The sequence below is a fragment of the Spodoptera frugiperda genome, chromosome 1 (assembly GCF_023101765.2).
Source record: "Spodoptera frugiperda isolate SF20-4 chromosome 1, AGI-APGP_CSIRO_Sfru_2.0, whole genome shotgun sequence".
NCBI classification, from domain to species: Eukaryota; Metazoa; Arthropoda; class Insecta; order Lepidoptera; family Noctuidae; genus Spodoptera; species Spodoptera frugiperda.
The window spans coordinates 7,899,066-7,912,942 of NC_064212.1; the positions used below are offsets into that span (position 1 = coordinate 7,899,066).

The 13,877-nt window shown below is 37.5% G+C and overlaps 3 protein-coding genes across 4 annotated transcripts; 2 read left to right on the forward strand and 1 right to left on the reverse strand.

The window, feature by feature from the left end:
• The first annotated feature begins 44 nt into the window (after nt 1-44).
• Nucleotides 45-1,213, forward strand: LOC118273133 (uncharacterized). Its single transcript, XM_035589932.2, has 4 exons — nt 45-199; nt 283-374; nt 535-649; nt 1,030-1,213. Exons 1-4 carry the CDS (start codon nt 167-169, stop codon nt 1,135-1,137), a joined length of 348 nt encoding a protein of 115 aa, XP_035445825.1. The 5' UTR covers nt 45-166; the 3' UTR covers nt 1,138-1,213.
• Nucleotides 1,214-2,127: 914 nt separating this feature from the next.
• LOC118273129 (RNA 5'-monophosphate methyltransferase-like) lies at nt 2,128-3,177 on the reverse strand. Its single transcript, XM_035589928.2, has one exon. The coding sequence runs from the start codon at nt 3,034-3,036 to the stop codon at nt 2,290-2,292; it is 747 nt and encodes a 248-aa protein (XP_035445821.2). The 5' UTR covers nt 3,037-3,177; the 3' UTR covers nt 2,128-2,289.
• Nucleotides 3,178-6,047: 2,870 nt separating this feature from the next.
• On the forward strand, nt 6,048-7,549 carry LOC118273711 (uncharacterized). 2 transcript variants are annotated; one of them, XM_035590809.2, is made up of 4 exons: nt 6,048-6,404; nt 6,493-6,685; nt 6,770-6,989; nt 7,163-7,549. In XM_035590809.2, the coding sequence occupies exons 1-4, from the start codon at nt 6,132-6,134 to the stop codon at nt 7,245-7,247; spliced, it is 771 nt and encodes a 256-aa protein (XP_035446702.1). In that variant the 5' UTR covers nt 6,048-6,131; the 3' UTR covers nt 7,248-7,549. The 2 variants fall into 2 exon arrangements, with proteins under 2 accessions (XP_035446702.1, XP_035446703.1); XM_035590810.2 differs by having other exon boundaries at nt 6,051-6,404; nt 7,149-7,549.
• Nucleotides 7,550-13,877: the final 6,328 nt, after the last annotated feature.

Sequence of the window (13,877 nt, forward strand, 5' to 3'; positions counted from 1 at the left end):
AATGTGTGACAACTCGACTATTTTTCATTGACAGTTGACAGACTTGACAGTAGCTTTGTCATCTGCAAATGACATTTAGGAATTTTGGAACTATCGCGGGTCGTTTTTTGTTTACGTTTTTACAGATAAATTTAGTTCGGTGCCTCTTGAATTTGTGTAATAAACAATGAATAATTCTGTAGCGAGTTCGGCGGCAAAGGTACATAAGAAAAATAAACATTAACAACTTAGAATTTAATTGATTTATCTCATGTTTAATGTGCGTACATAAAACTGTTTCAGGTAGGAGAAATATTTACAGAAGCTGGAGCTGCTTTTAATAAATTAGCAGATTTAGCAATGACATTGCATCCTATAGGAGAGCCAAGTATTAGGTGAGATATTTAAGGGAAATAACTGCTGCTGCTTTTGGATCCAAGCCATAAATTTGGATCTAATAAGAATGTATCTAGTTTAGTCTGGTTTATCTGATTTGAAACTTAACTTATATAGTTTTTTGACTTTATTACATGGAATGAATGTTGTATTTTTCAGTCAGCAGCCTAAAACGCCTGTGAAGAAGAAAATAGTAGAAGAAAGGACAATAGCCAGTGCCAACATACCAGCCCATACACAGCACAACATCCATTCTGCACCTCTATCGCAACAGGTTGTTCAAGTCGCATTTAATTATTTATTTAGTATCCTATGAAGTTCTTACACATGTTTTTAATAATTTAAATCACACACCAGTACCCATTTACCTACATTTTATTAATTTAAAAATTGCCATAGTAACTCTTTAATATACAATTCCTATTGAGTACTATTTGAATTGAATTTCTAGAACAAAGCTATAGATACTGACTACACAAACCTTAAATCCATATTTATATGAATTTTGTTACTTAAGGAATGTAATATTACAGAAAAACTGATAATTATCCAAATCAAATCACTTTAATACATCCATAGTGTACAGTGTGGTCTACAATTTTATTATAGTTGCAACTATTGTGTTCTAACAGTTTTTTTTATTATCAATTTCAGGTAACACTGAACATGCTGAATGCCCAAGAAACAGAAATAGACACAGATGGACTTGGCGGAGATGTCAAGTTGGAGTTTGAATCAAGCACAGATGAAGTGACCACATGATATTGACTGTAACTTTTATTTTAATCAATTATTTATAATTAGATGTTACCTATTTTGTATACTTCTTATTTAACGGTGTATAGTATACACTAGGCCAAGGATAGCAAACCCATTGGCACCCAGTAAAATATTTGGGGCATGTCATTGATTGCAAAATCTATCCTATTCCTGTCGTTATTTTCACACATGAATAACAGTATCACACAAATATTACACAAGACAGAGACCACAGTATCTGTCTGTGGTGATACTAAGCTCCTGTTTCCCTATCTCTATATACATACCCAATAAACTCATGCTATCAAGATGTGCAAAACACCCCAACTCTCATTATGTGTGTTTTCTATATGTTTTAAAATTCTCTCTATATGTGTTGGTTTGTCCATTGCTGTAATATAAGAAGTTTACAAAATAGGTATAGGTATTTCTTAAGTACATAAAATGTTTAATTAAGTTTACAGTAAAAATATGTTCTTTCATTCTAAATAATAAGATAACATGTAATGCAAAATCAGATTCAGTAGATTACAGTAGATTGTATTACTTTTGTGACATATCAATAACTGATGTATCCTACAATTTTGAATATGAGTAGGATGAGTAGCTGACTAATTATTAAGATGTAAAAAAAATAATTGAGAATGTTATTCTATTTTAAAGTCAATTGAAGATAAGCTAGTGTAATTGTATGCTCTTATGTATTGTATTATGTGCCAAAGTAACACCAGAATACTAAAATGCTACTCAATTTTAAGTTGTACTATCTCTGTCATTTTCTAAGGTGTTTGTAGTGACACTTATATTTTTGACTAGCATTTGAGTATTTGAACATAAGCATCAAAAGTAATTCACATTATGTGAGAACTATCATTAATTTCAATTCAAAACATTGTTCTATTAAAACTGTAGTTATTTATTTCTTTTGTTGACTGTAACTGAAAATATATTACAGTTTAAGAATTGTATCAAATAAAAATAAAAAATGCAAACTTAAGGGTAAGTAGATTTAATTCTAATTTAACATGATGTGAAATTGTAAATACTGTTTCATAAGGATACACAAAAATACCAAAATAAAAAAATATTTAATATTGATTAAAATTTATTTTTACTTATACTTAAGTAAATTACAGCTTTTAAAACGAGTATTTATTAATTATTCACTGGAGTACTTAGTCTATGGAAGCTTTGAACTCTCCTATTCCAAGAAGAAAATTGAGATTCATAAGTTTTAATGTGAGTGTCCTCAGACAAAGTCTTTTCAATGACCATATCAACATCACTTTTAATTTTTAAACTTTCATACAAGTCAAAATTATTTCCTGACTTCTTAACTCTTCTTTGGGCATTTCTGTAACACTTCCAAGGTTGGGGCTCAATTACAATTGTTCTAGAAATAAGTTTTAAATATTTTAAAAAGTCTAACAGACCCGCATCTCCATTGTTTAAATGAATCCACATTGTTACTGAAAAACAGAATGATAAGTCAAAAGTTCTTTGATTACAAGAGTCTAAATAACTTTGGATAAGTTGTCTGTCATTTTGCTCCATAATATTACAAGTTATAAATTTAATATGAGGATTATCATTAGCTTCTTTAGCTCTTTCTATCAACATAGAGTCGATGTCCACTGCTAACATATGGATATCACAGTTTGGGTAGATAGTTTTTAAATAAATGTATATAGCCTTTGATAGGTCTCCTGTGTTGCAACCTATATCTAGACACACGATCTGGTTATTCACTGGTTCTGGAAACATTTGGGGATGTAGATTTTGTATCCTTTCACTCACATCATGAAATGAATAATAGTTTATAAAGTTTCCAAATTTCACAGCGCCTGGGTCACTTCCGTAAAAGTTGAGATCGTTTGATTTTACTTCACTTTCAGCGTTCATTTTATAAAATTGTTTGTTTCAGGAAACTGTTGAAATTAAATAAGATATTTTGTAACTTTTACATGCTATTTGGCATGTGGATACAAAAAGAAAACAAGGCAACACGAGTTGAAAATGACACGTGACAGTGACATTGACAGTTTATGTCACTGTGGTCACGAACGAAAAGTTTCTTCTGTTTTTGGGTTTCTGGACGATGTCGAATGCGTGAATTACCGTCAAGTAATTTAATTCAATATTCACAAAATAATAAAATACATAATCGATTATATTATATTCCTTTAAATCGATGAATTTATATTAAGTCAACACTCCGGTATTGGCGCCGTTACTGTTTAACGTATAACGGGTTCGATGCCCGAGTCGTAAAAGGGACTTTGTGATAATTATTTCTTATTACAATTTATTACTCATTAGAAAATTTCGGAGGCCCAAGACCAAGAAGTCCAAAAAATATCTGATAGCGGCTTTAATCAAGAATGAGAAACCTTTCAAACTTTAGCACGATGTGGAAATGTATTGTGGACGGTTCACGTTTTTTTTTAAATAAGCCGGCAAGCGAGCTCACTTGTCGCCTGGACGAAATATCAGAGGGTTTAGGAATTTAAGGTTTGTTGTGGAATCGGGGATTGGGAAGGGGGAAATGGGCATCCGGTAATACCTCACACAACGAAACATTTCGAAAACACCGGTTTTCTGTGAGGCCGTGGTATCACTCCGGTCGAGCTTATTCGTGCCGAAGCATAGCTCTTCTACACTTAAAAATTGTAAAAAAAAATTGAAAATCAACAGATTCTGGTTGATTAAGTAGGTACGTGTCTATTATCTATGTAAGGTATTTGGGAAATATCGATGATGTTCTTTTTTTAATTTACTATTTATGTTGGGCTTTAATTTCGACGGGAATCACTTGACGATCTCTGGCCACCGAAAGTATTGGGCCTGCTGACCAGAACCAGACCCGAGCGTACGGAGAGTCGCTTTCCGCGCGCGCCTCATAGAGCCGTCAGACCACCACACATGGGTCCCCGTAGGGCTGATGCTTGATACGGAGTTTTGGAAGACCTAGCGGTATTCCGGGGCTCCGGCTCGAAGAGGAGGAGTAGGATTTTAGTCAGTAAGAGTCTGACACTCTTTCTCGCGTCACTTAGGGCGGAACAACAAATTGGTTGATTTTCCCCCTTAAAAAAAGAGGTTTTAACTAGACATAAGTTTAAATGATTTGTGAAAGTTACGAGTGGCAAGTGATACAAATTCCAAAAGACCATTTCCGTTGTTACACTAATAGGAAAAGTAAGCATAGGTATGCGTGTACACGCATTTGTATTTGGCACGAATAGGCAGACGAGTAGGCAAGACATTAAATTTTCAGTGAGCGGTGGTTAAAACGATCCATTAATGGTTAATTTACAGTAATCAATAATTTTATTAGATTCATAACTTCATGCCATTGCCCCTCTTACAGAGTTGCGGTAGGTAGGTATAGAGTGCTAGAGTACTTAGGCCATTATACCTAATGGTTCTAAGAACAAAATGTATTTGCTTTAATTTTCTTCACGCGCATCGTATAGTCGTCCGTGCAATGTGATTACTACGAACTACCAACATAGTAAATATTCGAGGATGGTTATTAGGTGCCCTAGCTGCATCTGCATTTTCCTATGTGTCAATTCATTAAATCATTTAATCATATCCTGTTACGTATCAGTTGTATTTCTCGATATTTGCTAAGAGTAGGATTTCAAGCCGCAAACTCCAGTTCATTTCATTGAATTCATGAAAAATAAAATTACTGTAAAGAATGTGCATATTTCATAATTTTTGAATCTATAATACCTATAATAATTGGTAATCTTCATGGACGTTTAAAGAAAAAGTTACAAAAACCTGAATTTATTCTGAATCAATCAAGTACCCACGTGAAAGACATCGCATTAATAAATAAGTGTCACAAACTTCACCCATATTAGTGGATAAGTTAAATTAGGTACATGATTACTTTTTAAGCCTATAAATAGTAATAAAATCTAACTAAATATTCACAAATAAAATTTAATCTCTACTTTTTTCAATAAAACAAGCTCGCCACGACCACAAACCGCTGTAATACCTGTAATCCAAGATCTACAAGAGATACAACCATGAAAAACACCGAAACATTGAAGTCAGGCACGTCCCAGCAACATGAATAACTGTCTTGTACCAAATATCAGAGATTTGCTTACTGAGAAACTGACAGACAAATCTCAACCAAAACCACTGATCATATTTCTAATATGACATTTCTTGGGAAGCTTAGAAGCGTAACAAAGGGATTACCCGAAATTTTCGCGAGAATGAGACAACGAGTACTGGTGTACCATAAAAATAAGCATTCGGATTGGAATAAATATTTACCCATTGATTTTAAGACAAGTTTAAGGTTAAAAGGTGAGGAACCGACATTATGATGATGCAATGCAATAAAACATTTGTAGCTTATCATTACTATAACTTACAACTACATGAATACTGCTCGATATTGCTTTTACTTTCTTGTAAGCCGTATATAGTCGTGGTTCCTTATCAACGTATAGGTACATCCTCAGCTCGAGTGCCACGCCACTACAGTTCACCTAGCACCGACGTAATGTCACCGTGCACTCTGCGCACGCGTTCATAAAGACTGAAATATTTTCCACCAGCTCAGATCCAACGGCAACAAATCAACTGAAATCAGTCTCTTACGAATGAAATGTGGGACTGAATGGTGTTCACAACACACGCAAGTGGCTCGTAATTACGCTTTTTCACACACGTGAACGTGAAGTAGGTGCAGCACTCGTTGCAATTGGTAACAGATATGTGTCTTGCTTTTTACCGTGCATTTTATCGGAGAAATTGGCTTGGAAAATGGTTCTCGATAATTTTCAAGTTCAGTTACATAAGTGCGCGTGCGGAGAATTAGTGCGGAATAGCGGATGTTTGGTGGTGCTCGACGGCCAAGTGGCGCACAGTTATAAGCTCTCGCCCGCGCCACCGCCAGGCAGTCGCTGCTGGACCACCCTCATACACGTTCAGTTATAGTTTTAGTGCTGTGTGTGACAAAAACGAACATGTGTACCGCATTCCGGATATACGTTCTATCAGTTATCTGTGTCGTAGTTGCTTCGGGCAATGTGCACGGACCTCGAAGATCCCGTAGGATGGAGGTCGACGATTCTGCGCAGAACGAAATTGACAGTGGGCGAGCTGAGGACAGCTCGTGGTGGTGGACAGGAGAACTCTCTGTTCTACAGAAACTTTACGACGATTGCAGTGCGCAAAAACATATGTCCATGTGTTTGAAGGGCAAGGCTTTAATGGCACTCACGAGAGCAGTGGAACAGGTGATGCAGTCATGTGATTAGTGTGTTGTGTTTGTCAAGGTTCAAGTGATACCGGTAGTGTAATGATGTTTCTGTTTGTGCTGTACAGGAGAGCGTTCAGCTCGCTGATGGGCTGACGTTGGTGAAGCAAGCTGACGCACCCTCCGCTGTTGCGGAGCCACGCTTCTTCCCTGGTATGTCCACAGAAGACAAGCTGGATACCATGCTGCGCACGAGATTCGAGCAATTAATGAGCACGCATACAATCTCAATGGATTTGGCTACGGAAGGCAGGGGTAGAGGTAATGCTGTGTTCTGGCATCAATATAATTATGTTTTATGTTACCTTGAAGTAATTTTATAACATGTTTGAAATGTGATTTTAGGTAAAAAGGTTTTACCCTACCTATTACTCGGTATTTTCACTACCGTAACGATTGTGGGAGGAATGGCACTAAAGACTCTAGCTGCCATTGCCGGTAAAGCTCTGATCGCCAGTAAGGTTGCCCTGACTATTGCTGGTATCATCGCTCTGAAGAAACTGTTCAGCCATGACGGAGCTCCCGCTGAAACTACCTTCCAAGTACACGCTGATGGACACCATAGGTAAGAATGAAATATCGTACAAACAACGACATTAAGTATTTTCATGCAACATTAGCTTTGCGTTATCAATTATGATTCTTTTTTGTTTTCGGTAATGTATTTTTGGTGACAATTACTTGATGTTGCTTCATATTTTAATTTAAAATCTTTTAATTCTAGTATTTAATTCGAAGGCGGAACCTGTATGTGGTGAGGCCAGCGAAAGCAGGCGCGGTGGATCCGTACTCCTACGGCGAGCAGACGACGGCGAGCGTGTAGCCCTCGTCTACACGTCGGGAGCCAGCGCGCGGGCACACCGTCACACCGCCACCACGCCAACCAGCAACACTGCCACCACCAGACCCAGCTCACCACCGCCTGGCGACTCCATCGCGCCAACACACAAAATAACCTCAAACCAAAGTACCGTCCTTCGTGGACATCCTTCAGCGACGCAATGGTCGTCCATCTCGATTTCAAATCTATGTCAGTAAATTATTAAATGTAATTTATTTATTTGTGACTACAGTTGTATGTATTAATGTTAATTAATTTATTAAAGTGATGTAAGAGGAATGTTACGTTAGTTTAGTTTCATTTACCAAACCTATTCTCATTTTTCATCTAAAGCATGATGCCGATGAATACACAAGTGTAGGTAAATCAACAGATACTATTATGAATGGAATAATCTGAAAAACATAAAGTATTTAAAGAAGTAGACGTATAATGATTACATCATCATAACAATTGGCAATTAGACATGCACTATTAGTTAAGATTATTAAGAGCGATTTAAAAAGTATAAAATGTCTACGATGTGTTAATGAACGATACACAGTTTGATTTTATCTCCGTTAGTTAGCACAAATTATCGTGCGTACACACCTACAAATCACTTTTTCATATAGATATGGTGTTTTAATTATTGCTGCAGGCCGCTTTCTTTACACGCTCTAGTGGAGAAGAGTCCAAGAAATGTGTCTAGATTTTCCGTTAATGTGGGCGCTACGGCTATGCACGTGGAAAGTAGAAAGTTTTATTCGATTCACTGCACATGCACGAATACTGTTACAGTGCATAGCTATTTTATTATCATCTCTGCACCGTAGCGTGTATTTATTAGGCGGCGAGCGCTACTTACACGATCGATTAGTTCGTTAGAGCCGAATAAATAATGTGTTAATGAATGACGGAGTCCGTGTGTACATGCAGCTAACTAGCTAGATAGTGGAGCATTTTACAGGCAGAGGAACAGGTCCGCTGTGGTGTAGCGTTTGTTCGGCTGCGGAAGGTCAGCTCGTTGATTAGCCGTGCGCCGGTAAAGGCCGACCACAGCGCACGTTTGTGAGCCCGGACGCTGTTTATAATGCAGATATGTGTTTGCCCAATCGGTGCACGCTACGCTGGCTATATGGCATCGTTAATGCGGCTGGCGTCTCTTTGCATACGCAAATATAGGGCGGGCGGACCAACGCTGATTAAGCGGTGCAGCGGCGGTAGCGCTGGCTTCATTTCTGTATCAGGAATTGTGAGCCTCACTTGATTAGTTTTTAGCTCGTATGTTTATATGACAAATTCACCGATTCGTGTAAGTTTGCTTTGAATTTGGGTGGTTTGGTAGATATACGAGTTAGTTTGAATTGATTATGATTCTAAATCAGATGGTTTGATTGTGAATGTTCCTAGTTTTGATTCAAACCAGTTGAGAATAAGATAACTTAGTTTGTGCATCGCATAATCAATGTAGGAGCTATTAGGTGTGACCCCCTGGGGACGTCAGTCGGCTCTGGCCGCTGTCGGTGCTAATATTATCTGCTTACCTTAGTCGGTTCAGGTGTCAGCGAGGCCCACCCATCTGCCCACACCTCAATACTTGATGGCTGTCTACTCCTCGAATTAGACTAACAATTCAAGTGATGTCTCCATAGATTACTGATTTAGGTGCTAATGCAAATTGTGTGCTAAATGGAAGCTAGCTAATGCACATACACATACACGCTGGCATCTATATTGTGTATAAACAGAATTAATAATAGAATGTCGTAGCTAAAGTAACGAGGTTTCTGAGCATTGGACAATCTACGTGAGTAATGCATTTTGTCGATGTTCATATGTTTGTGTAAGTAAATAGAGGACGCGAGGCTGCGGGCGTCACTCGTACAGCGAAGTTACTTTACGGGCGAATGGTCAAAGTATTCGACATAAACCTATTTTGTTCTCTTCTTATATTGGATGTGCGCTCCCTTCTTCGCCTTCACCCGCTGCCGCTGTCCACTGCTGTAGGGTTGCTCCTGTACACAAAATGCTACAACTAATTACTTTTATCAATTTATTTTCGGTACATTAATGTTTGTTTAGAAATACAGTTTCGTCGACAGCAGTGTGTCCTCTACATGTATACAAATATGTTTCTTAAATTAATAACGCTGTTACACGTCGTCGTCGTAATATTAATAAATGTCTATCTTATTTACTTTAGTCATTAACTAAATAAACAAATTAACTTACTAATAATTTTGTTCCAATAATTAAATATGTACCTAGTTTTGTCGGACAAGATTTAAGTTTGTTATTCGATCTGTAACTCTTTGAGTAACGGCAGATAAGTGTTGAAGGGTTAAAACAAAAAATGGACTCTATACACATTGTTAAAGTATTAAGTTGGGCATATTACAGCTAGCAAATGTAGTAAGCCAAATGAGCCAGGGTTGCATACAGTCCCGTTAACAAGCAGCTCTAATCCAAGCACATTACAGAAGCCACTTTCACTCAGTTACGGCTTGTTCGACTCGTGTGACTCCTGATACTATGCGCTGATATCGGATTACCACTCCGTAGACCTTACTTTCGTTAGTTTTCATGCGATAGCTTTCTTTAGAAATTTAATTTCAATCGGAGGTTGTTTGATTGGATGTGTGGAACAGCCCTGGCTGGGAGGGGGTTATGTGAGGAAGTTTTGCCGGGAATTATGTTGGTACGTGCCAAAGCCATTATTGCTGTGAGAAAAGTTCATCAATTTCATTTCTGGCCCCATACACGTACGCCGCGATCCGCCCGTGCCTCATACCTAACTGATATCGATGTTCCTTTTATTATTACAGCCTTTTATCTCGCTTCATTTGTTACTTTGTTCTTACATACCTGACTTGCAAGATATTTAAATAAACGATGCAACCATATGAGTAAAATCAATATGATTAAAATGTTTCTAGTGACTAATATTTTTTGGCGATTTGGATTAAAAGAAAATTCTTTTTTTTATATATTTGAACACGGTATACCTATCTATATACTTAGTAGTAGTGAAAATATTTTTTTAAACAATTTACCTATAAACCACTTATATCGTCAAATCATACCACTTAATATAGCCATATCAAAAAAAGAACTTAAGTATTGATGAACAGAAAAATTACCGTCTTGCCCAGTCATTTCCAAAACTTTCTTCTTTGATCATTTCTAGATATTGAAATCCCGAATAAAGTACTATAAGTAGTAATTATATTAATGCCAGATTTTCTGTTGGAAGAGTGAAATGTATGTGGTGTGTGTAAAATGTAACGAAGTGAAAGTAATGCGCGCGCACGCGTACAATTGTTAATGGAATTATTGAAATCTAAGTGCATTTCAAATTGCTCAGTAAACTGGAACTTTCTAATTTTCCAACTAATATGATTTTGTTGTGGAGCACAGGGGCGGCACATTGCTTATACTAGTCATAGGATGCCAGATACTTAAAAATATTTTTGCGGAAAAATAAAAACTTTTCATTTTATGTACAACAATGGAAAACGTACGCAATTTTTTTTTATGGGATAAACCGGTATTCGATCCGACGAATCACCTGATGGTAAGCAATCGCCGCTGCCCATGGACACCCGAAACACCAAAGCCGTTTCGTTGCCGGCTTTTTGGGGATTAGGAATTTGAAGATAGTTGGGGATACGGAGATTGGAGAGTCTGAGGATAATTTTGGGTAATTGGGCCTTCGGTAGTTCTTGCCCTGATAGAGTATTCCAGAGGAGGTTCTTCTATTCTGTTTTTTTTTTTTATAAAACTAGAAATTTTATTTAGAAAGTTACATAATGTACTACGCTACTATAACAACATACGTTAAAGCCACCCTTATCTTTTATTAATTTTGAACTACAGTCAATAGGTCTGTACATTAAGTCCAATTTTCCGATGTTCTATGTGCATTAAGTCTAATTTTCCAATGATTATTGTATTAGGTAGTATTACAAGTAACTGATAGTCTGGTTTTATTTCTAGACACGAGTAAGTAGTGGACGTAACGGGTCGTACAGTAAGGTGCTATTAAGTGTCATTTTCTGCGTACGTGAGCCTTGAAATGCATCTATAATTCTGTACATAATCGGTGCAGTGGGTAAACGATGCAGTAAAGTAGGTTTCAATAGCCATAGATCCGGATGGAAATTAATAATGATGAACTTCAAAGTAATTCTAATTAACTTTATTTAATTTAACAGTCACAACAGTTAATAACCAATTAGGTACAGTTACAAGCATTGTGACTGAAGTTGATATTTTTGTTAAATCATTAAAATTCCCTCTTAGTTGCCATGAAACAGGGTGCCTTAAAGAAAGGCAACATACGGTATAGGAATGTAATGTAGGAAAGTCTAGTATCTTGTAGACTTCACGTAAATTTTTTCGTAGAGGTTTCGTAGAGGAGGTAAAAACTGATTGAAGGTTCATTCTATTTAGATAGTTCAAAGGTAGGCACTTTATTTATAAAAATATCTATGCATCTTATATACGCTGCTGAGTATGACACACACAACTTGAGATTTAGATAGGATGTAATCACTGATAGTCAAAGAATCGTTTATTATGTACTTCGCTACCAAATAACTAATGCTATTTATGTTGATGTGGTAAGTACTGATGTATATGAGTGCTGAAAGTGTACTGGTGCTTTATACAGCGATTTGAGTAAAGCGATGTAAAAGTGCTGATGTGATGCGCACGTGCCCTGTACGATATATGACTCGTATATATCCAAACTGCGAATATAAAAAACCCGACTGCGTTTCTTCATAATATGAAAGTGAGAAATCCCTAAAACAAGAAAGTCATTGTCAAAATATAAAAATAATAAACCTAAAAGCAGTCGGGAGTCGGGACCCATTCTAGAAAGCAAGCCGTATGTGCCCTCACTAAGTCTTCATATTTAGAATGGGTCCCGACTGCTTCTTGCTTAAGAATATTAACATTAATTTATTTTTACGACTTCATTCATTCATTAATATTCATTGATCAAATTCAATGCAAGTCCACGTGTACTTTTGCAACTGGACAAGGCAATACTGTTAAGTTTAAAATATCAAAATGATGGGTGCGCGGTTAGTAGACTACCCCAATTAGCTTCGGCGGGGTGGTCAGGTGGTCATCGACGGTCGCGAGTGCACGGGCGACAAGACCTCCCGGGGAGACAACTAACAGACCTTGACTAAACTGGGGACACAAGTTACACTCGAAGAATCCCTCTTCCGTGAGTACTACGGCCTAGTATTGTGCGCCCTGGTGCCAGCGTCAGGTGGCCAGGCCTCCACCCCCCTCGGGCGCCCGTCATTATGTGTCATTAGTTTTGCGACACTGACCAAATGACTGGTCTGCGATATCGGATGACTCATTCCGTTCGTGATTAGTCTATTTAGTTTTATCAATGTCTGCAGAAAGGTAATTTTCAGTTCTGGTTACATGTTTTACTTCTCTTATGTTAATCTAAAACCCCTTCGAGTCATAAACTGTATTACATGACAAAGTTTCTTTTCACTTTCCCGATCGATGGTCTCTGGGTGATTATGAAGATAACAATAATTCCATTCACCCCATGATTACTTTCAGTGCATGCTGTGCATGATCAGAGAGTGTTAAATTAGTTTATAAATATCTGATAAGATAAATTGTAATTAATGAAAGCGCTCGCTGAGATCGCCTCGTGATCAGCCGCCCTAATACCATAAATTAAAATTAGCAGAAATAGCAACAACAGATCGATGTTTTCCTTTAATTGCTTTCTTTCTTATATATTGGATTTGAAAACGGCAGGGGTTTTAAATATTCATTAAGTAGAAAGTGGGAAGATAAGATTGTAATAAAAATTCATTATTTGTTCTTTTGGTGTAATGAATCTCTGTTGTGGTGCTATAGGTTTAATATATAAAGCTTAGTGTTGATCAGTTTATTTAAGAAGGTTTCAGACTAAGTTTCAAGAGCCTTCGGAAATAACTTAAGTCGGCCTCAAGATAAATACGACAAGCGAAACAGATCCCATTTGTGTACAGTAATAAGTCTAATCAAAGTAGTTCCTAAAAACAGTAGGTAATTACACGCACGGCTAACGAGAGCGGGCCGGCGGGCGGTGGGCAGCCGTGAATTTATTCGGAAAGGCTTCCCGGCGCGCAATGTAAAGTGTATATCTGAAGGAAAACGTTTCATTCCCGCCGGAATATAATCGTCCGGTCGTAATTTATATTGTCTGCTGCAGAGGCGAGTCCCGCTGCACATTCATTTATTTTATGTGCCATTTACAATTGTCGGTCGATGGTCAAGGGAGCGAGCGAGGGGCGCGGGGGCAGGGCGCGGTGCGGGGGGGCAGGACGACGGTGCCTTCGCATTATAAAACCGTGCGGTCATCTGCGAACTCCGTAATGGTATTTGTAATAGGAGCGGTCCGCATGAGCTGTGATGACCGCCTCACAACACATGGGTCTGATGCTTTATTTATAAGATTAATGTGCTCCGTGCCGATGCTTGCGGTGCCGACCGCTCTTACTTAAATTAATATTTATACCACTTGAGAAAATAATACAAATTGAATTTTGTTAAATAAAATTGTGAAGCGATATTCTTTCTGCATCACTTCCACGAAGAAAACCT